The following is a 22845-nucleotide window of genomic DNA, read 5'->3' on the forward strand; positions in this document are numbered from 1 at the left end:
TGAATTTAAGTACCAGGCTGACTATGAATCTAGGAAATCATGTTATAAACCATGACCACTGTGACAAAAGAATTTTAACATGGTTGAGTTTAGAAAGGGTTTTTGAACAAACTCCTTTTACATCTGCATATGTAGTCAATGATATAACCAGTAAGTGGCTAATATCTTTATTTTTTTAAAGTTTTTTATTTTTAACATCTTTATTGGAGTATAATTGCTTTACAATGGTGTGTTAGTTTCTGCTGTACAACGAAGTGTATCATCTATACATATACATATATCCCCATATCCCCTCCCTCTTGCGTCTCCCTCCCTCCCACCCTCCCTATCCCACTCCTCTAGGTGGTCACAAAGCACTGAGTTGATGTCCCTGTGGCTGCTTCCCACTAGCTATCTATGTTACATTTGGTAGTGTATGTCCATGCCACTCTCTCACTTCGCCCCTGCTTACCATCCCCCCCACCCCCATGTCCTTAAGTCCATTCTCTACGTCTGCGTCTTTATTCCTGTCCTGCCCCTAGGTTCTTCAGACCTTTTTTTTTTTTTTTTTTTTTTAGATTCCATATATATGTGAGTGGCTAATATCTTTAAGTAACAATTAGAACACAGGATTCAATAAAGAGTTAATCCTTACCTACCAAGTAGTAATTTTACTGAAAGATAATCAATATATAAATACAAATGAAATAAAACAGATTCTGTGATAATCTGTGACATTATTTGTAGAATTTTATTTAGAAAGGAAACACATTCCCCATTCCAAGTAACTTACAACTCATATTCTAGCTATAGGACTATTTTAAAATACATTATTGGTGATGAAAAGAAAAAGGCAAAGAAAAAACTAAACAAGGTCACTAACTACACAAGTGGGAAAATAAACCAGATGGGGTCTAAGAAGGACCTGGGTGAAATAAGTGATACACTATGTTATAATGTTTCTCACTAGATGTGGGAAAAAAAATAGAGTACCTTAAAGTGAGAGAGATACAAAAGTGATATGAATATTTATGGAAGTATATATTAAAAAAGCATTTAACATAATGTTAAGAATCAAAAAGTTACATTCCATATGTAAATCCTTATGAAGGGCAGTTAGTTTTAAAAAGTCAACATTTTGGGGGACATACTATATCTGCACACCTGTTTACAAATCCTCTCTCAATTTAAGAATATCTGACACACGAATGTCCTTTGCTAGATCATACATAGAGGAAGGGAGGCTCTCCTGGAAGCTCAAGAAAATAAGAAAGTTCTCTTCTTGTATAACCTGAAGAAGGAGACATTTCAAGTGCCACTGCATTCCTTGTGCACAACAGAAAGCAACTACCTACAGAAAAATCCACTTTAAGTGATTAATTTTGCTTAATTAAAGTCTGGGTTAAGTGTGCATTACCATCTGTAACATAATTTATATGATGAAAACCACTGTGAGTTCATAAAGCTGATTTAAAAAATAAGTCTTGAGATATAATCTGTATAAGCTCTTTTATATTCTCCTTTTACCTAGTGTCATCTGGATTTTATTCCAAATGCACTGGACACTGGATTTTAGGTAAAGGGCTAAGTAATCTGATGTACCTTTTAAAGAGATCAACCTGGCTGCTGTGGTATGAAAGGAATGGAGGGTTATCAAGAGACAAAGAGGATATCAACCAGGAGGCTTTTGCAGTAGTACAGGCATGAAGTGATAGTGGACTGGACTAGGATAGTGGCAGGAGAGAAAGAAATGTAAAGAAAAAGAAAGAGGACTTGGTGATCAAGAGAAGACCCGTAAGTTTTGGTTTGGGTATCTGAATAAGTAGACATACCATCTACTGAGAGGGGGGAAACAAGAGAAAGACTAGCTTCTTGTTTCAGGGAGGTGAGCTGGGTTGAGGGAAGACCAAGATTCTTATCTTGAACACACAAGGGATATGTCAAATTGGTGATCAGTTGAATATACTGATATATATTGGAGTGGTTGGGCCCAGAGATAGAAATTTGGGAGATACTGGCACCAGAATGAATGTCAAGTTAGCAGGAATTCTGGGTTTTTCTGTTTTGTTGTTGCTTTTAATGCCATGTCTAAAAGAGTGTCTGGAACAGTATTTGGCAAGTAGCAGGGGTTCAATAAATATCTGCTGTGCAAACAAATGAATGGGCATAAAGATGGTACTTAAAGTTAAAGGATGGTATGAGATTACCTAGAGAGAATTGTAGCTAGAACTCTCACGGTTAAAAAAAATTTTTTTAAAGATAGAGAGATAAAGAGATACATAGAGAGAGATGGGAGAGAGAGAGAGCGCACTGTGAGAGGGACAGTTTCAGCAAAGGAGACTGAGAAAAAATGGCAGTGAAACCTGGAGACCATTCTATCAAAGATGCCAACTTAAAAGAGCATTCCAAGGAGAGAGTGTCAAATGCTGTAGAGGTTATGTAAGAAAGAAGTGATAACAATGTCACTGATGGTTGTAACAAGGGCTGAGGCACATAATCCACTCTAACAGGAAGGAAGGTGGGTAGTATGGGTACAGGTGCAGGTAGATTGACAGATTTTGCGGTGGGAATATAAGTTCCTTTGACAGCCTCTATTTTCTCAAGCAATTACAAAACAAGTGTCAACCAGGAGTGAATATAAATTAAATGTTATGATGAGAATAAATAAAGTGTTAAGAAACCACAGAGGAGGGGCACCTAACTCAGTGTTAGGGTGGAGTGTAGAGGAGGTTTAAAGAATAAGTAGGAATTAATAAGGAGAGGGTAGGCAGGACCAGTAGGAAGGACATCCCAGACATATGCAATATCTCAGAGGTAAAGGAGAAAGGGCTTGTTCAGGAAACTAAAAGGCAGGACCTAAGAGGTCCAGATAGGGACTGGCAAAAGATGAGGCTGGAATGATAAGGAGGTACCAAAATTAAGAAGAGCCGTGTATACAATGCTAAGGAGACTGAAACTTGTCATGAGGATAATTAGAAGTAGCCACTGAAATGCATAACATGTATATGTGTGTGTGTGTGTGTGTGTGTGTCTGTGTCTGTGTATAATTTTGGTGGTCTTTCTATCAGTTTGGGAAAAATATCTGTAAATATAAGTATATTTAATTATAAGACTAGGCCATTTTACATTTAATACTTAAAACTGGAGAGGCAGTACTGCTTAATGGCTAAGAGCACAAATTCCAGAGCCAGAATGCCTGTGTTCAAATCCCAGGTATGCCACTTAGCAGTTGTGTGACCATGGGCAAGTTATTTAACCTGTGTTTTGGTTTCCTTATTTTTAGATGGTAACTTTCCTTATTTTTAAATGGAGATTTTAATAGGACCTTTAGTAGGACCTTCTCAGAGGGCTGTTAATCCACTGTTAATACGGTATTCTGTAAATGTTAGCTGTTATTATTTAAGATATAATTTTACCTGCTTTTTAATAGCATAATTTTCACCATCTTCGGCTTTCATTTTTTCAATCTTTTCTTCTTGTTGTTTTGCTTCTTTCTCATACATCATTTTTTCTTTGACCAATCTATAAATAAACCAAAAACTGTTTCAGAGAATTAACTTTCTCTCTAGCAACAGACCATAAAAAACAAAGAAACTCTGTAAATATAAAGTATACTTTAAAAAGCATATGTACTAGATGGGGAGGAGAAGGGAAGGGAAGAAAAATAAGTTAGCCACAGATGTATGAACCTCATGACCTTAAGTTTTATACCTGCCTAAAAGCAAGTCAATCTATCAAAGCATGGAATTCTTAAATTTTTAATTAAAAACATTCCATTATAGTAACTGTATTTACAATGTAAAAGTAACATGCAAAATTATTATATACTAACATTTCTATATTGTTTGCTTTATTTATTTATTTACTTAAAATTGCATTAATAATATATTTGTTTCAGGTGTACAATATAGTGATTTGATATTTTTATATATTATGAAATTATCACCACAATAACCATACGTCATCTGTAACCATACAAAGTTGTATCTCTTAATCTTCTTCACCTATTTTGTCTGTGTCCCCAACCCGTCTTCCCTCTGGCAACCACCAGTTTGTTCTCTGTATCTATGAGTCTGTTTCTGTTTTGTTTTGTTTTTTAGACTCCATATGTAAGTGAAATCATTCGGTATTTTCTCAGTTTGACTTATTTCACTTAGCATTAACACCTTCCAGGTCCATCCATGTTGCTGAGGAGGAGTAACCAAAAAAAAAAAAAAAAAATGCTAAGTCCAATGTCAAAGAGGTTACTGCCTATATTTTCTTCTAGGAGTTTTATGATTTCAGGTCTTGCATTTAAGTCTTTAACACATTTTGAGTTTATTTTTGAATATGGTGTAACAAAGTGGTCCAGTTTCATTCTTTTGCATGTAGCTGTCTAGTTTTCCCAATATCATTTATTGAGGAGACTGTCTTTTCGTCATTGTATATTTTTGTCTCCTTTATCATAGATTAATTGACCATATGAGTGTGGGTTTATTTCTGGACTCTCTATTCTGTTCCATTCATCTGTGTGTCTGTTTTAGGGCCAGTACCATATTGTTGGCTATTTGGGGCCTTTCGTGGCTCTAATATCTTTTTTTAACTGATATATGTTATCCAAACTTTTATACATGTACCTGAAACAACATAATGGTAAAAGCTCAGCTTACTGAGAAAAAAGTCAGTATATTGCATGCCAAATCCAAAACAAAGACTAGGTTATTTTCAACAACCAAAGTGTTTTAAAAGTATTTACTATGCACTTAATTTTGTGTCTGACCTTCCTGTGCGAGGGACTGGGATATATAATTTAGACATGGTTCTCTCACAGACAAATAGTGGAAACAAACAAGTATTTAATTACTAAAGCAAGAAAGGGTACTGACAAAGATCAGGAAGATTTTCAACAATAAGGAACAGAGCAATATGAAGTTCTACTAATTATTCCTCAGATAACCAAAATTCAATTAACCATAATAGTGCAATCTCCCCTAATTCTCATTAATCAAAGTTTTAATGTAAAAGAAAAATGCAGTCCAAGAAAACACTAATGTTCCTATATACATATTTCCTAAGGAACAGAAGAAAAAAACTTTCACAGTCCCATAGCTATTAAAAGCAGTTTTTTCTATCTGGCTTGCTGACTTACTTCTAGACCTATGTTACTGGGATGGAATTAAAAATCATATTAGAGGGCTTCCCTGGTGGCGCAGTGGTTGGGAGTCCGCCTGCCAGTGCAGGGGACACGGGTTCGTGCCCTGGTCCGGGAGGATCCCACATGCCATGGAGCGGCTGGGCCTGTGAGCCATGGCCGCTGAGCCTGCACGTCCGGAGCCTGTGCTCTGCAACGGGAGAGGCCACAACAGTGAGAGGCCCACATACCGCAAAAAAAAAAAAAAAAAAAATCATATTAGAGCATGGCTTTTGTCTAATCATTTGCAATAAAGATTTTTAAGTGTATTTCAAAAGAATTTAATTTTCATAGTCTAATAGGACTTAACATAAGTTCACAAATCTAAAAAATCTTTTGTCATACTACTTGGAAGCCTTTTAAGTCAGCTTTAGTTTGGATTTAAATCACTACATAAACTGCATACTAAATATTAAAATACTAAAATGTTCCAGTTTGGAATTTTGAGTTGTGCAAGCAAGGCTCATCCTGTCCTTCATGATCTTGCACTAGTGACATACATGGAAAGAAACATAACAAAAAGTTAACAGTATTTACAGTAGAATATAATATGTGACCTTCAAATTCTCATCCTAAAATATCTCAAAGTGAAAAACAAAACAAAATAGGTATAAACTTTATGTTGCCATGAATATAAACAAACAAAGGATATTCAAGAAACAAATAACAAAGGATACCTGGGAAACTACTATTTGTGGTTACCTGAGGAGAAAAGGCCTAATGATTTGGGGTAGGGATGGTCAGCTGGGAGGTAAATAGAGAGGCTTTCATTTTATGGCTCTCAATAAAGTTCCAGGTTTTTTTCCCCATGTATAAGTATTACTTTTATCAAAAAAATTTAGATGCTTATAATTATCTCTGAGTGGCACAATTCTGAATGATTTTAAAGTCTGCTAGTTATTCCTTTGGCTATATTTTCTGGAATAAAGCAAAATTCAATTAGAAAGATACCAAAATATACCAAATAGTTGTAATTCTCTAAACATTGTTATCTTTTGCTAGTTTTTCAAATGCTATTAAAATAACAAGTACAAATACATATAAAGTCATAACTTGTTATTATTTTTTTTTTTGCCATACGCGGGCCTCTCACTGCTGTGGCCTCTCCCGTTGCGGAGCACAGGCTCCGGACGCGCAGGCTCAGCAGCCATGGCTCACAGGCCCAGCCACTCCGCGGCACGTAGGATCTTCCCGGACCGGGGAACGAACCCGTGTCCCCTGCATCGGCAGGCAGACTCTCAACCACTGCGCCACCAGGGAAGTCCGAAAACTTATTATATTTTAAAGGCATAATTAACTGAAAATATTTTTTAGTCTTACAAACCCCACACCTACAGAGAAACATAGCAAGTTCAAAATCTGGTCACTTTTAGTAGTTAGACAAATATATAAGAGTAAAATAAAGAAACAAGAAAAAGCAACAGAAAAGGATAGACATAAGGAGAAATTTTAAGAAATGACAGCCATCGAGGTAATGATAAGCAAATGATAACAAACTACTTAACTGTCTATGTACAGACATAACGTGATTTTAAATATGCAGGCCAGTGTTTTACAAACTATTCCATAGTACATCAGTAGTCAAATAAGCTTAAAAAACACTGCTTGCCAAATCTTAAAAATTTATGATACGTATTTGCACATTAAAGTGTCCTGAGAAATCTTGTAGTAAGAAAATCAGTTTAATTTTGTTCAACTGCAAGCTTACTTGAGGCAAAGAAGAACTTTCCCCCACTCAGCATTCTCTAGAACAGCTGCCTCTCAACACAAGTTTGAGAAGTACATTGTAGTAATCTATAAACTTTACACAAATCTGCATACAACACATTTAAATATACTGTCCATAAAATTCTAAATAGAATAAAATTTTGGGGTAAATCAAGAATTAAGAAACCTTGGGATAAAAAGTTTTAGCTTAATTTGATATCTTGATTTTACAGTTTCTCATATTGTAAATAAGATTTTCATAGTTATAACCGAATTTGTGCTTATGGCCATCTAGTAACTAACAGCCCAACACCAAGCCATGCTAAAGATACAAATGACAAGCCTGCAATTAATGATAGTAAGAAACTGTAACAAATTGATATTTTAAAAAAATTGATATTTAGAAGAACATTTTATATGGATATTTTCAAACAAAAAATGTAGAGAAAATAGCATAATAAACGCCAGGTACTCATCACTCAGTCAACAATTATTAATATTTTGGCAATCTTGTTTCATGTATCTCTTGCCACTTATTTGTGTATTTATTTATTAGTATTTTCAGATATTTTACCTTTGGTTTGATTTTTGAAGTTAAAAGCCTATGACTTCCACCCCCCTCCCCATCTTTCACTATATACAAAAATTAACTCAAAATGGATCAAAGATCTAAAAAGTTAAAATTATAAAACTTTTGGAAGAAAACATAGAGGTAAATCTTGGTGACCTTGGACTTGGCAATGACTTTTTAGATATGACACCAAAAGCACAAGAAAAAGGAACAAAAAATTGGCCTTCATCAAAATTTTAAGAATTCTGTGCTTCAAAAGACACTATCAGAGAATTCCCTGGTGGTCCAGGGGTTAGGACTCTTCACTTTCACTGCTGAGGGTCCAAGTAGCCAAAAAAGACGCTATCAGACAAGTGAAAAGACAACTGCAGAATGAGAGAAAATATCTGCAAATCATATACTGGATAAGGAACTTGTATCTAGAATATATAAAGAACAATTCAATAATAATAGTAAAAAAAGTTTAAAAAATCCAATTAAAAATGGGCAAGCTGAATAGACATTTCTCTAAAGAAGATATACAAATGCCCAATAAGTACATGGAAAGATGCTCAACATCATTAGTCATCAGGGAAATGCAAATCAAAACCATAGCGAGATAGCACTTCACACCCATGAGGATGTTTATATAATCAAAAAGTCAGATAATAACAAGTGTTGCTGACAAGAATGTGGAAAACCTGAAACCACCAAACACTGCTAGTGGAAATGTAAATTGCTGCAACTGCTTTGGAAGCTTGGTCATTCCTCAAAAGCTTAAACACAGAGTTACCATATATCTCGGTAATTCCATTCCTAAGTATATACCCAAGAGAAATGAAAACGTATGTCTACATGAAAACTGGTACATGAATGTTCATAGCAGCATTATGCATACATAATAGGCAAAATGTGGAAACAAGTTAAAAGTCCATCAACTGATGAATGGACAAACAATATATGGTATATCATACACTGGAATAATATTCGGTATACAAAGAAATGAAGTACTGAATCATGCTACAATCTAGATGAACCTTAAAAGCATTATGCTAAGTGAAAAAAGTCAGACATAAAGGCCACATATTGTATGATTCTATTTATAGGATATATCCAGTATAGGTAAATCTATAGAGACAGAAGGTAAATTAGAGGTTGCCTAGGATGGGGGAATTTGGAGGGTAATAGCTAAAGGGTTTGGGGTAATAAAAATGTTCTAAAAATGACTGTGGTGACAGCTGCACAATTCTGTGAATATATTAAAAACAAACAAATTGTAGACTTTATGTGGGTGATTTATAGGGTATTTGAATTACATCACAATAAAGTTGTTAACAAAAAGAAAAAGAAAAAAAGCTTGTGACCATAAATTCAGCTATAGGGGAAAGCTGTAAGTAGTACTGGATACATTCAAACTTGGACTTAATGAGAGTTGAACATGTGAACATCATGTATAGAAATTTGCATTTGACTTATAGTTTAAAACTGCTTTAACAATAATTTTCAGTATTAAGATAAAAATATCCTCTGAGGTTTAAAATTTCAAAATAAAATCATTAATGCATATCACTATAGATATTTCTGTAAAAGTTCCTTTGACACAGAAAATGCTAGGACAGTGATGGCAAGTTGCCAATCTGCTTAAATGGGACCTAAAGATGGTTTTATTTTATTCACAGAAAGAATTTTTTAAAAAACCGTATTTGTTACCAAATTTAACAACTGGGAAATTTAAGTCTGGATTTCTGGCTTCTCTTAAGATGTTTTTTATCAGGGAATATTAGGGCTGCATCCTACTACTGGATGGAACTAAGTAGTGGCTGTTGACTGTTTTAGATGAGGCAAGTGTTGCTGTTCACTGTGCCCCAACTCACACGACTCCCTGTTTCTCAAACACTCAAGCCTTTTACTTGACCCTGTAAGCAACTGAGTTTAGAACCTGTGGGCTGGGAAACTTGCATATCATTAATGCAGTAGAGCTATTATTGTTGTTTTTATTATCTTAATAGAATCACAATTAGTATTCAGAATATCAGGGATAACCAGAAACCACTGGGATTAGCAATGAGACCTTCAATATTTCTAAAGATGACAGGTTACTAAACTCCTCTAGTAAATGAAAGTAGCTGGGACTGGATAAGCTATCAGAAAGAAGCACATTTAACAATATCCTGTAATTCAAAGACCTAGAACAAGGGTGGGCAAGCTATGGCCAGTGAGCTGAATTTGGCCTGCCATCTCTCTTTGTATGGTCTGAGAGCTATAGTTTTCACATATTTTTTAATTAAAAAAATTTTTTTTTATTATTTATTTATTTTATTAGTCTCTGCTTTACAACAAAGTGAATGTCATACATATACATCTGTTCCCACATCCTCTCCCTCCTGCATCTCCCTCCCTCCCACCCTCCCCATCCCACCCCTCCAGGCGGCCACAAAGCACCGAGCCGATCCCCCCGCGCCACACGGCCAGCCCCCACCATCCATCCACCCCACGCCCGGCAGTGTATACACGTCCATGCCTCTCCCCCGCCCCGTCACAGCCCACCCCACCTCCCATATCCCCAAGCCCACCCCCAGTAGGTCTGGGTCTCTATTCCTGTTTTACCCCTAAGTTCTTCATGGCATTTTTTTCCTTAAATTCCATATATATGTGTTAGCATACGGTATTTGTCTTTCTCTTTCTGACTTACTTCACTCTGTATGACAGACTCTAGGTCTATCCACCTCATTACAAATAGCTCAGTTTCGTTTCTTTTTATGGCTGAGTAATATTCCATTGTATATATGTGCCACATCTTCTTTATCCATTCATCCGATGATGGACACTTGGGTTGTTTCCATCCCCGGGCTATTGTGAATAGAGCTGCTATGAACATTTTGGTACATGTCTCTTTTTGAATTATGGTTTTCTCAGGGTATATGCCTAGTAGTGGGATTGCTGGGTCATATGGTAGTTCTATTTGTAGTTTTTTAAGGAACCTCCATACTGTTCTCCATAGTGGCTGTACCAATTCACATTCCCACCAGCAGTGCAAGAGTGTTCCCTTTTCTCCACACCCTCTCCAGCATTTATTGTTTCTAGATTTCTTGATGATGGCCATTCTGACTGGTGTGAGATGATATCTCATTGTACTTTTGATTTGCATTTCTCTAATGATTAATGACGTTGAGCATTCTTTCATATGTTTGTTGGCAGTCTGTATATCTTCTTTGGAGAAATGTCTATTTAAGTCTGCTGCCCACTTTTGCATTGGGTTGTTTGTTTTTTTGCTATTGAGCTGCATGAGCTGCTTGTAAATTTTGGAGGTTAATCCTTTGTCAGTTGCTTCATTTGAAAATATTTTCTCCCATTCTGAGGGCTGCCTTTTGGTCTTGTATATGGTTTCCTTTGCTGTGCAAAAGCTTTGAAGTTTCATTAGGTCCCATGTGTTTAGTTTTGTTTTTATTTCCATTTCTCTAGGAGGTGGGTCCAAAAGGATCTTGCTGTGATTTATGTCATAGAATGTTCTGCCTATGTTTTCCTCTAAGAGTTTGATAGTTTCTGGGCTTACATTTAGGTCTTTTTCTTTTTTTTTTTTCTTTTTTCCGGTACGCGGGCCTCTCACTGTTGTGGCCTCTCCCGTTGCGGAGCACAGGCTCCGGACGCGCAGGCTCAGCGGCCACGGCCCACGGGCCCAGCCGCTCCGTGGCATGTGGGATCTTCCCAGACCGGGGCACGAACCCGTGTCCCCTGCATGGCAGGCGGACTCTCAACCACTGCACCACCAGGGAAGCCCACATTTAGGTCTTTAATCCATTTTGAGCTTATTTTTGTGTATGGTGTTAGGGAGTGATCTAATCTCATACTTTTACATGTCCCTGTCCAGTTTTCCCAGCACCAATTATTGAAGAGGCTGTCCTTTCTCCTCTGCACATTCCTGCCTCCTTTATCAAAGATAAGTTGACCATATGTGCGTGGGTTTATCTCTGGGCTTTCTATCCTGTTCCATTGATCTATCTTTCTGTTTTTCTGCCGGTACCACACTGTCTTGATTACTGTAGCTTTGTAGTATAGTCTGAAGTCAGGGAGCCTGATTCCTCCAGCTCCGTTTTTCTTTCTGAAGATTGCTTTGGCTATTCGGGGTCTTTTGTGTTTCCATACAAATTGTGAAATTTTTTGTTCTAGTTCTGTGAAAAATGCCAGTGGTAGTTTGATAGGGATTGCATTGAATCTGTAGATTGCTTTGGGTAGTAGAGTCATTTTCACAATATTGATTCTTCCAATCCAGGAACATGGTATATCTCTCCATCTATTTGTATCATCTTTAATTTCTTTCATCAGTGTCTTATAATTTTCTGCATACAGGTCTTTTGTCTCCTTAGGTAGGTTTATTCCTAGATATTTTATTCTTTTTGTTGCAATGGTAAATGGGAGTGTTTTCTTGATTTCACTTTCAGATTTTTCATCATTAGTGTACAGGAATGCCAGAGATTTCTGTGCATTAATTTTGTATCCTGCTACTTTACCAAATTCATTGATTAGCTCTAGTAGTTTTCTGGTGGCATCTTTAGGATTCTCTATGTATAGTATCATGTCATCTGCAAACAGTGACAGCTTTACTTCTTCTTTTCCAATTTGGATTCCTTTTATTTCCTTTTCTTCTCTGATTGCTGTGGCTAAAACTTCCAAAACTAGGTTGAATAAGAGTGGTGAGAGTGGGCAGCCTTGTCTTGTTCCTGATCTTAGTGGAAATGGTTTCAGTTTTTCACCATTGAGGACGATGTTGGCTGTGGGTTTGTCATATATGGCCTTTATTATGTTGAGGAAAGTTCCCTCTATGCCTACTTTCTGCAGGGTTTTTATCATAAATGGGTGTTGAATTTTGTCGAAAGCTTTCTCTGCATCTATTGAGATGATCATATGGTTTTTCTCCTTCAATTTGTTAATATGGTGTATCACATTGATTGATTTGTGTATATTGAAGAATCCTTGCATTCCTGGAATAAACCCCACTTGATCATGGTGTATGACCCTTTGAATGTGTTGTTGGATTCTGTTTGCTAGTATTTTGTTGAGGATTTTTGCATCTGTGTTCATCAGTGATATTGGCCTGTAGTTTTCTTTCTTTGTGACATCCTTGTCTGGTTTTGGTATCAAGGTGATGGTGGCCTCATAGAATGAGTTTGGGAGTGTTCCTCCCTCTGCTATATTTTGGAAGAGTTTGAGAAGGACAGGTGTTCGCTCTTCTCTAAATGCTTGATAGAATTCCCCTGTGAAGCCATCTGGTCCTGGGCTTTTGTTTGTTGGAAGATTTTTAATCACAGTTTCAATTTCAGTGCTTGTGATTGGTCTATTCATATTTTCTATTTCTTCCTGATTCAGTCTTGGCAGGTTGTGCATTTCTAAGAATTTGTCCATTTCTTCCAGGTTGTCCATTTTATTGGCATAGAGTTGCCTGTAGTAATCTCTCATGATCTTTTGTATTTCTGCAGTGTCAGTTGTTACTTCTCCTTTTTCATTTCTAATTCTATTGATTTGAGACTTCTCCCTTTTTTTCTTGATGAGTCTGGCTAATGGTTTATCAATTTTGTTTATCTTCTCAAAGAACCAGCTTTTAGTTTTATTGATCATTGCTATCGTTTCCTTCATTTCTTTTTCATTTATTTCTGATCTGATCTTTATGATTTCTTTCCTTCTGCTAACTTTGGGTTTTTTTTGTTCTTCTTTCTCTAATTGCTTTAGGTGAAGGGTCAGGTTGTTTACTCGAGATGTTTCATGTTTCTTAAGGTGGGACTATATTGCTATAAACTTCCCCCTTAGAACTGCTTTTGCTGCGTCCCATAGGTTTTGGGTCGTCGTGTCTCCATTGTCATTTGTTTCTAGGTATTTTTTTATTTCCTCTTTGATTTCTTCAGTGATCTGTTCGTTATTAAGTAGTGTATTTAGCCTTCATGTGTTTGTATTTTTTACAGATCTTTTCCTGTAATTGATGTCTAGTCTCATAGCATTGTGGTTGGAAAAGATACTTGATACAATTTCAATTTTCTTAAATTTACCAAGGCTTGATTTGTGATCCAACATATGATCTATCCTGGAGAATGTTCCATGAGCACTTGAGAAAAATGTGTATTCTGTTGTTTTGGGATGGAATGTCCTATAAATATCAATTAAGTCCATCTTGTTTAATGTATCATTTAAAGCTTGTGTTTCCTTATTTATTTTCATTTTGGATGATCTGTCCATTGGTGAAAGTGGGGTGTTGAAGTCCCCTACTATGAGTGTGTTACTGTCGATTTCCCCTTTTATGGCTGTTAGTATTTCCCTTATGTATTGAGGTGCTCCTATGTTGGGTGCATAAATATTTACAATTGTTATATCTTCTTCTTGGATCGATCCCTTGATCATTATGTAGTGTCCTCCTTTGTCTCTTCTAATCGTCTTTATTTTAAAGTCTATTTTGTCTGATATAAGAATTGCTACTCCAGCTTTCTTTTGGTTTCCATTTGCATGGAATATCTTTTTCCATCCCCTTACTTTCAATCTGTATGTGTCTCTAGGTCTGAAGTGGGTCTCTTGTAGACAGCATATATATGGGTCTTGTTGTTGTATCCATTCAGCCAATCTGTGTCTTTTGGTGGGAGCATTTAGTCCATTTACATTTAAGGTAATTATTGATATGTATGTTCCTATTCCCATTTCCTTGATTGTTTTGGGTTCGTTATTGTAGGTCTTTTCCTTCTGTTGTGTTTCTTGCCTAGAGAAGTTCCTTTAGCATTTGTTGTAAAGCTGGTTTGGTGGTGCTGAACTCTCTCAGCTTTTGCTTGTCTGTAAAGGTTTTAATTTCTCCATCAAATCTGAGTGAGATCCTTGCTGGGTAGAGTAATCTTGGTTGCAGGTTTTTCTCCTTCATCACTTTAAATATGTCCTGCCACTCCCTTCTGGCTTGTAGAGTTTCTGCTGAGAGATCAGCTGTTATCCTGATGGGGATTCCCTTGTGTGTTATTTTTCCCTTGCTGCTTTTAATATGTTTTCTTTGTGTTTAATTTTTGACAGTTTGATTAGTATGTGCCTTGGCGTATTTCTCCTTGGATTTATTCTGTATGGGACTCTCTGTGCCTCCTGGACTTGATTAACTATTTCCTTTCCCATATTAGGGAAGTTTTCAACTATAATCTCTTCAAATATTTTCTCAGTCCCTTTCTTTTTCTCTTCTTCTTCTGGAACCCCTATAATTCAAATGTTGGTGCGTTTAATGTTGTCCCAGAGGTCTCTGAGACTGTTTTCTGTTCTTTTCATTCTTTTTTCTTTATTTTGCTCTGCAGCAGTTATTTCCACTATTTTATCTTCCACCTCACTTATCCGTTCTTCTGCCTCAGTTATTCTGCTATTGATCCCATCTAGAGTATTTTTCATTTCATTTATTGTGTTTTTAATCATTACTTGATTCATCTTTAGTTCTTCTAGGTCCTTGTTAACTGTTTCTTGCATTTTGTCTATTCTATTTCCAAGATTTTGGATCATCTTTACTATCATTATTCTGAATTCTTTTTCAGGTAGACTGCCTATTTCCTCTTCATTTGTTAGGTCTGGTGGGTTTTTATCTTGCTCCTTCACCTGCTGTGTGTTTTTCTGTCTTCTCATTTTGCTTATCTTACTGTGTTTGGGGTCTCCTTTTTGCAGGCTGCAGGTTCGTAGTTCCCGTTGTTTTTGGTGTCTGTCCCCAGTGGCTAGGGTTGTTTCAGTGGGTTGTGTAGGCTTCCTGGTGGAGGGGACTAGTGCCTGTGTTCTGGTGGATGAGGCTCAATCTTGTCTTTCTGGTGGACAGGTTCACATCTGGTGGTGTGTTTTGGGGTGTCTGTGGCCTTATTATGTTTTTAGGCAGCCTCTCTGCTAATGGGTAGGGTTGTGTTCCTGTCTTGCTCGTTATTTGGCATAGGGTGACCAGTACTGTAGCTTGCTGGTCGTTGAGTGAAGCTGGGTGCTGGTGTTGAGATGGAGATCTCTGGGAGATTTTCACCGCTTGATATTATGTGGAGCTGGGAGGTCTCTTGTGGACCAGTGTCCTGAAGTTGGCTCTCCCACTTCAGAGGCACAGCACTGACTCCTGGCTGCAGCACTAAGAGCCTTTCATCTACCCAGCTCAGAATAAAAGGGAAAAAAAGTAGAAAGAAAGAGAGAAAGAAGGAAAGAAAGAGAGAAAGGAAGGAAGGAAGGAAGAAAGGAAGAAAGATAGAAAGAAAGAAAGGAGGGAGGGAGGGAGGGAGGAAGGGAAGGTAGGAAAAAGAGAAAGAGAGGATGAAGTAAAATAGAATAAAGTATGATAAAATATAATAGCGTTATTAAAATAAAAAAGTAATTATTAAAAAAAAATTAAAACGGACGGATAGAACCCTGGGACAAATGGTGGAAGCAGAGCTATACAGAGAAAATCTCACACAGAAGCATACACATACACATTCACAAAAAGAGAACAAGGGGAAAAAAATTGTAAATCTTGCTCTCAAAGTCCACCTCCTCAATTTGGGATAATTCATTGTAAAAAGAGGAAAAGGGGAAAAAATCTTAAATCTTGTTCTCAAAGTCCACCTCCTCAATTTGGGATGATTCGTTGTCTATTCATGTATTCCACAGATGCAGGGTACATCAAGTTGATTGTGGAGCTTTAATCCGCTGCTTCTGAGGCTGTACAGATAGATTTCCCTGTCTCTTCTTTGTTCTCACAGCTCCCAGGTCTCAGCTTTGGATTTGGCCCTGCCTCTGCGTGTAGGTCGCTGGAGAGCATCTTTCTTCGCTCAGACAGGACGGGGTTAAAGGAGCAGCTGATTTAGGGACTCTGGCTCACTCAGGCCAAGGGGAGGGAGGGGCACAGAGTGCGGGGCGAGCCTGCAGCGGCAGAGGCCGGCGTGACGTTGCACCAGCCCGAGGCACGCCGTGCGCTCTCCCGGGGAAGCCATCCCTGGATCCCGGGACCCCGGCAGTGGCGGGCTGCACAGGCTCCCCGGAAAGGTGGCGTGGACAGTGACCTGCGCTCGCACACAGGCCTCTTGGCGGCGGCAGCAGCAGCCCCAGCGTCCCACGCCCGTCTCTGGGGTCCACGCTTTCAGCCGCAGCTCGCACCTGTCTCTGGAGCTCCTTTAAGCAGTGCTCTTAATCCCCTCTCCTCGCGCACCAGGAAACAAAAGGGAAGAAAAAGTCTCTTGCCTCTTCGGCAGCTCCAGACTTTTTCCCGTACTCCCACCGGGCTAGCCGTGGTGCACTAACCCCTTAAGGCTCTCTTCCCGCCGCCAGCCCCAGTTCTCTCCCTGCGCTCTGACTGAAACCTGATACCCGAGTCTCAGCTCCCAGCCCCTGTCCGCCCCGGCGGCCAAGCAGACAAGCCTCTCGGGCTGGTGAGTGCCTGTCGGCACCGATCCTCTGTGTGGGAATCTCTCTGCTTTGCCCTCTGCACCCCTGTTGCTGCACTCTCCTCCGCTACTCCGAAGCTTTCCCCCTCTGCCACCCGCAGTCTCCGCCCGCGAAGGGGCTCCCTAGTGTGTGGAAACCATTCCTCCTTCACGGTTCCCTCCCACTGGTGCAGGTCCCGTCTCTATCCTTTTGTCTCTGTTTATTCTTTTTTCTTTTGCCCTACCCAGGTACGTGGGGAGTTTGCCTTTTGGGGGGTCTGAGGTCTTCTGTCAGCGTTCAGTAGGTGTTCTATAGTTGTTCTACATGTAGATGAATTTCTGATGTATCTGTGGGGAGGAAGGTGATCTCCGCGTCTTACTCTTCCACCATCTTCCCCCAGGGCCAACTGCAATGGCAGTTTTCACATTTTTAAATGGTTAAAAATATTAGAAAAATATTTTGTGACATGTGAAAACCATATGGAATTCAAATTTCAGTGTTCATAAATCAAGTTTTATTGGAACACAGCCACACTTATTCATTTATGTATCCTCTATAGCTACCTACTTTCACATAATGATAGCAGAGATGAGTAGTTGTGACAATATGGCTCACAAAGTCTAAAATATACACTACCTGGCCCTTTACAAAAAAGGGTTGCTGACCCCTGACTTGGAAGACCTTGAGTTAACTCTATCCAACCCCTACTTAACCATCTTAGCATTTACCACACTACACTGAAACCAAGTCTTACTTGCTAGGTCTTAAGTTCCTTGAAGATGGGATTAGGTTGTATTCATACTGTATTCCTGATCTGTAATTGACACGTGGTAGACACTCAACGTTTGCTGAATGAGAAGTTGAGTCTAAAAATCTCACTATTGCCTTTTAACATTTTCAATTTAAAGAGATACATAAGACAATTCTGAAGTGGAACAAAAGTGATTCACAAAATTTGAGAAATAAGAAAAATACAGTGATTTCTGAGAAAGTATACAATGAAAGAGATAAATTCTATGCCTAGATCCACTGACAGTTCTGGTTGGTAATCCTAGTCATCCTACTCCATGTACTTCTCCATGGAAAACAGCAGTCATCGCCTCAGCAAAATTGACAAGACAGTCAACTATGTATGACACTTGACAAGTAAAGGTGCTGAATATTTACATGACTATTAGAATATCAAAACAAGCATAAGTGAAGTTTTTGTTTAAAAAAAATAAAAAGCCATACTGTGAAAAGGCTCAGGAAGCAAGTTACTGAATAGCAAATGTACTGTCCCCCAAAAGAAAAAAAATCAGTTAGTGAGAACCCAGTAATAGCAGCGTGTAAAATTACAATAAATAAAATGCTAAGGCAAGATGCAAGAGAAATTGAAAAAGTTCCACTTTCAAACAGTATAAATCAATGTACTGATGACAAGTCACATGACATGGAAGAGGTTTTAGAGAGTATATACACAACTTCAGCTTTACTAGATATTATCAAATTGCTTTCCAAAATGGTTGTATCAATTGATACCCAACCTGCAGTATATGAAATTTCCTGCTTCTCTTTGGCATCCTGGTGAACAGCTGGAATTGTCTGAGTTACTAAATTTCTGACAATAAGAAGAGTGTGAAATGGTATTATATTATGTTTGAAATATTAACTTCCCTGAAAACTTATAAGGTTATCTATGTTTATTAAAACAGTATGATTACTGGATAAGTATTTGTTAAATCTATGAATGAATAGCTTCTGGTGAATTGGACTCTTCTTCCTTTCTCTAGGAAAGGCTAAGATTTAATAAGAAAACTTAACTCAAGTATATATAGTCATAGTTCTTAAATTTGTTACTAAAATATTTTTCTGTAACATACATATGCATATGCTCCTATAAGTACAGGAACATTTGAAAAATTATAAAGAATAAAATTTTAAAATCAGTCATAATCTCATTGCCCAAGCTAACAGTATACTACTGATCCAAAATGGACATAATTCTAAAATTCCAAAAACATTTTTAAAAATTGGAATTTAAAAATTAAGTTTGGCATAAACTCATTTACCAGCAAAATGTGACCTCAACTGACATGAAAATATTTATAGACTTTATGTATTCTACTTAATGTGAACAATCATGTTTCACTGCAGAAATATGAATGTGTTTGATTATAGAGTACTTCTCTAGACACTACCATGTAAATGCATTTATTATTGTTCCAAAATCTAAAAAACCTGGAATTCAGAAATACATACGGGCCCAACAGTTTCATATAAGGGATTATGAAACCTGTATTAACATTTTGAATATTTTTCAGTAGTTTTTTTTAAACATGTGCGAAATTTTATATTATATACACACAATTGATCCTTGAACAACTCAGGGGTTAGGGATGCTGATCCTCCTCACAGTCAAAAATCCATGTATATCTTTATAGTTGACCCTTTTTATCTGGTTCTGCACCCTTGAACCATGGATCAAAAATAGTAATGTAGTACATCTTTATGGAAAAAAATCCATGTATAAGTGGACTCATGCAGTTCAAACCCATGTTGTTCAAGAGACAACTGTATATAAATAAATAAATAAATAAATGGGATAGTGTACCATTTCCAATCTCATTAAATATTCTTTGAAAATATAGCTGTTAGTGGCTGCAAAGCATTTCATAATACCAGTATGACAGCTTATTAAATGCTGTTAGACATCTGGTCATCCCCATATAAATAATATTGTGATGAACATCCCTACTCATAAATTTTATAGATGTATATTATTTTCTTATTACATAATATTTAAAATATATAGTGTCTGAGGAGAAATTAGACTAAATCCTTTTCCAATAAACTAGTGATCATTTATTGATGAATATTTCTTTTTTCTACTGATATGATAAGCTACTTAGTCATTCATTATTAGTAGTCATAAACAAAATGCAAATATTAATTCAATCTATCCTATTTTAGCCTACTATTTAGTATTTCATCTTAGTCAAAGAAAACAGTATGCCAGATTTCACTGCTGAAATATTAATAAGCATATCAAAGCCTACATTAAAGAGATGTAAAATTAAAAAGAGAAAAATAAGGGAAATGAACATCAAGGGAAAAGAAGATAAACCTGATAACCAATAGGAGTTGTAGATAGTGATAAAGTAAAAAATCAGGGGAAGAATTTTTTTTTAAAAAATTAGACTTTCCCTTGGGGGCAGAAATAAATTAGGAGTGTGGGATTAACAGATACACACTACCATATATAACATATAACTACCATATATAAAATAGATAAGTGAGGATTTACTGCATAGTACAGGGAACTATATTCAATATCTTGTAACACATTATAATGGAAAAGAATTGAAAAAAAGAATATACATAACCAAATCACTTTGCTGTATACCTGAAACTAACACAGTATTGTAAATCAACTATACTTCAATAAAAAAAATAAATAAATTTTCCCAGAGATGGAAAAAAAAAAAACCAATCTTAACTGAAAGGGATTTCTAGGTGCCAACTGGAATCAGTGAAAAAACCTCACGTCTATGTACATTGTTGAGAATTTCCAGAGACCCAAAAAAAACTAAAGCTTTCAAACAGAGAAGAAATAGGTCACCTATAGAAGTTTTATCTTTCACATTAATAACGCTAGATACCACAAGACATGGGAGCAATCCCTTCAAAGTTCTGAGAGAAAACAATTTAAAACCTGGATTTATAACTATAATAGTGAGAGGAAATTCACTAATTCATTCAGCAATTATTTACTGAGGGGCTACTATGTGCCAGACATTTTATGTACCAAGGATATACCAGTGAACAAAACCACAAAAATCTCTGCCCTATGGTATTTTTAGTGGGAAAATAAAGACAATAAGCAAAATATATTATAGCATGTTAGATTGTGAAATGTGCTCTAAGAGAAAAAGCAGTGAAGAAGGGCTGGTAATACAGGGAATTCACAATTTAAAACAAGATGGTCAGGGAAGGCCTCTTTGAGAATGGGATATGTGTTAAGATCTGAAAGAAACAGTAAGTCATGTGGAAAAGTGATGAAAAGAAGTCATAGGCCAGGTGAACTTTTTTTTGTTGTATAAAAATTCAAAAAGTTCATCTACTCTGCCTCCTTTCTGACAAATTTACTTAAGAATGTATTCTAGCAAAATGAAGATGAATATCAAGAAAAGAAACCATGGTCACTGTAATGCAGCAGTCTAATGAAGGAAAAGAAAAAATCCCAGTATTGACGGTGTCGTAGGCCTGGAAAACAATCAATCTAAATGAGAATCTTAGTATGGAGTCTTACAGACACATCTTTAAGAAGAAGAATGAGTAAGAAGGTAGAAACCATTTATGTGTTTTTTCTCCCAATAATGCAAAAATGAAAGACAATTAGAAACTCCAGGAAAAGTACGCCCCTCCACAGTCCACCCCCCAACGTAGTTATGGTTGTAATATGAAGCAACTGATGAAAAACAAAACTAATTTAACCTGGATTTATAAGAGTAGTATCCTTTGAGTAGCATGGGATCCAATGAGAAAGAAATGTAATCCTATATATACCGTATTTTAAATGATATATATTTATAATCTATTTATTCATTTTCAACTTTTATAATAGACCTATGGGCAAACTATGTCTTCCCCACTTGTTTGAAATATTCAATTTTCATTTTTAAAGTAGCTTTTGCTGGGGGCTTCTGAAAAGTTTGTCATTCTTCCTAAATGTGACATAGCAAGTACAATTCTCTTTTCTCCCCTAGACATCATCACCTGTGACACCTGCCACCTTGGGATCATGAGGAGATCCAGCCTAAAAGGAAAGGTCACTCTGGGAAATCAGAGAACTTGAATCTTTTTTTTTTTTTTTTTTTTTTTGCGGTACGTGGGCCTCTCACCGTTGTGGCCTCTCCTGTTGCGGAGCACAGGCTCCGAATGCGCAGGCTCAGCGGCCATGGCTCACGGGCCCAGCCGCTCCGCGGCATGTGGGATCTTCCTGGACTGGGGCACGAACCCGTGTCCCCTGCATCGGCAGGCGGACTCTCAACCACTGCGCCACCAGGGAAGCCCGAGAACTTGAATCTTTGATGATGGTATTAAACTACTGATTTAACCAACTCTGAATGCACCCTACCTCCAGATTTCCTATTGTATAAGATAAGAAACATCCTTATAGTTTAAATCACATATAGTTTGATTTTCTATCATTATTTTCTTCGAACCTAAAAGCATCTGAAATGACAGAGTCGTTAACAACAGAAGAATGCTCTGCAGGTATAGAAATAATGCTTTCTTACTTTGGACTAACTTCTTCTAAACTGATAAATCACTTAGAAATTGAGATACCTCATTTTTTTCGTTCCCACATACAAATAAATACAATGTAAAGAGGAAATTACCTATACAATACCCAATTTTATGTTTTCCACTGTATTAAGAAATATCTCACATGAATTTTTGCAAAATCCCTGACACCTGGTGTCCTAGTGGTTAGGATTCCAGGCTTTCACTGCCATGGCCTGGGTTCAATCCCTGGTCGTTCAACTGAGATCCCACAAGCTGCATGGCACAGCCCAAGGAAAAAAATAAAAAACAACAAACCACACACAAACAACAACAACAAGAAAAACTAAACTGGCATAAAACTTTAAAAATCTGTGTTTATTTTTAATAATCATGGTGTTTACTGGAGGCTAATATCAATAATAAATAATACTATCTTCTATCTATATCGTATTTTCAATTTACAAAGTACTTCTGTAACTTATAGGATACTGGATGTTAAATATTAAATATTAAAATATCAATGCCCCTAAACTGTGACTTACAGGAGAGTGAGCACTAAGTAGTTAAATATTAATGTATATAAACTATTATGGAGTTGAGATGTTTAATGGCTCTATAAAGTAAACAATATGACACCAGGAAAAGTATATCTACTCACAGCTTGGAACTCCATAACTTGTCAAATCAATTTAAAATTCCTATCTTCCCCAGTGAAGATGAAAAAAGTATTCAAGATTAGGGAAAGAAGCTATTTGAATTAACAAGTAAAGCAGGTACAAGCTTTTCTGCTAAACATATTGGA

The 22845-nt window shown here is 37.0% G+C and overlaps 1 protein-coding gene across 1 annotated transcript in view; it reads right to left on the bottom strand.

Annotated features, from left to right (window-relative positions):
* Window positions 1–22845, bottom strand: part of TBCA (tubulin folding cofactor A) — a 111287-nt gene that overhangs the window by 13646 nt on the left and 74796 nt on the right. Inside the window, exon 2 of the mRNA XM_060091777.1 lies at window positions 3396–3501. Coding sequence (XP_059947760.1) covers window positions 3396–3501 — 106 coding nt within the window. The remainder of the gene's footprint in view (window positions 1–3395; window positions 3502–22845) is intronic.

Source organism: Mesoplodon densirostris, chromosome 3, assembly GCF_025265405.1.
Source record: "Mesoplodon densirostris isolate mMesDen1 chromosome 3, mMesDen1 primary haplotype, whole genome shotgun sequence".
NCBI lineage: Eukaryota > Metazoa > Chordata > Mammalia > Artiodactyla > Ziphiidae > Mesoplodon > Mesoplodon densirostris.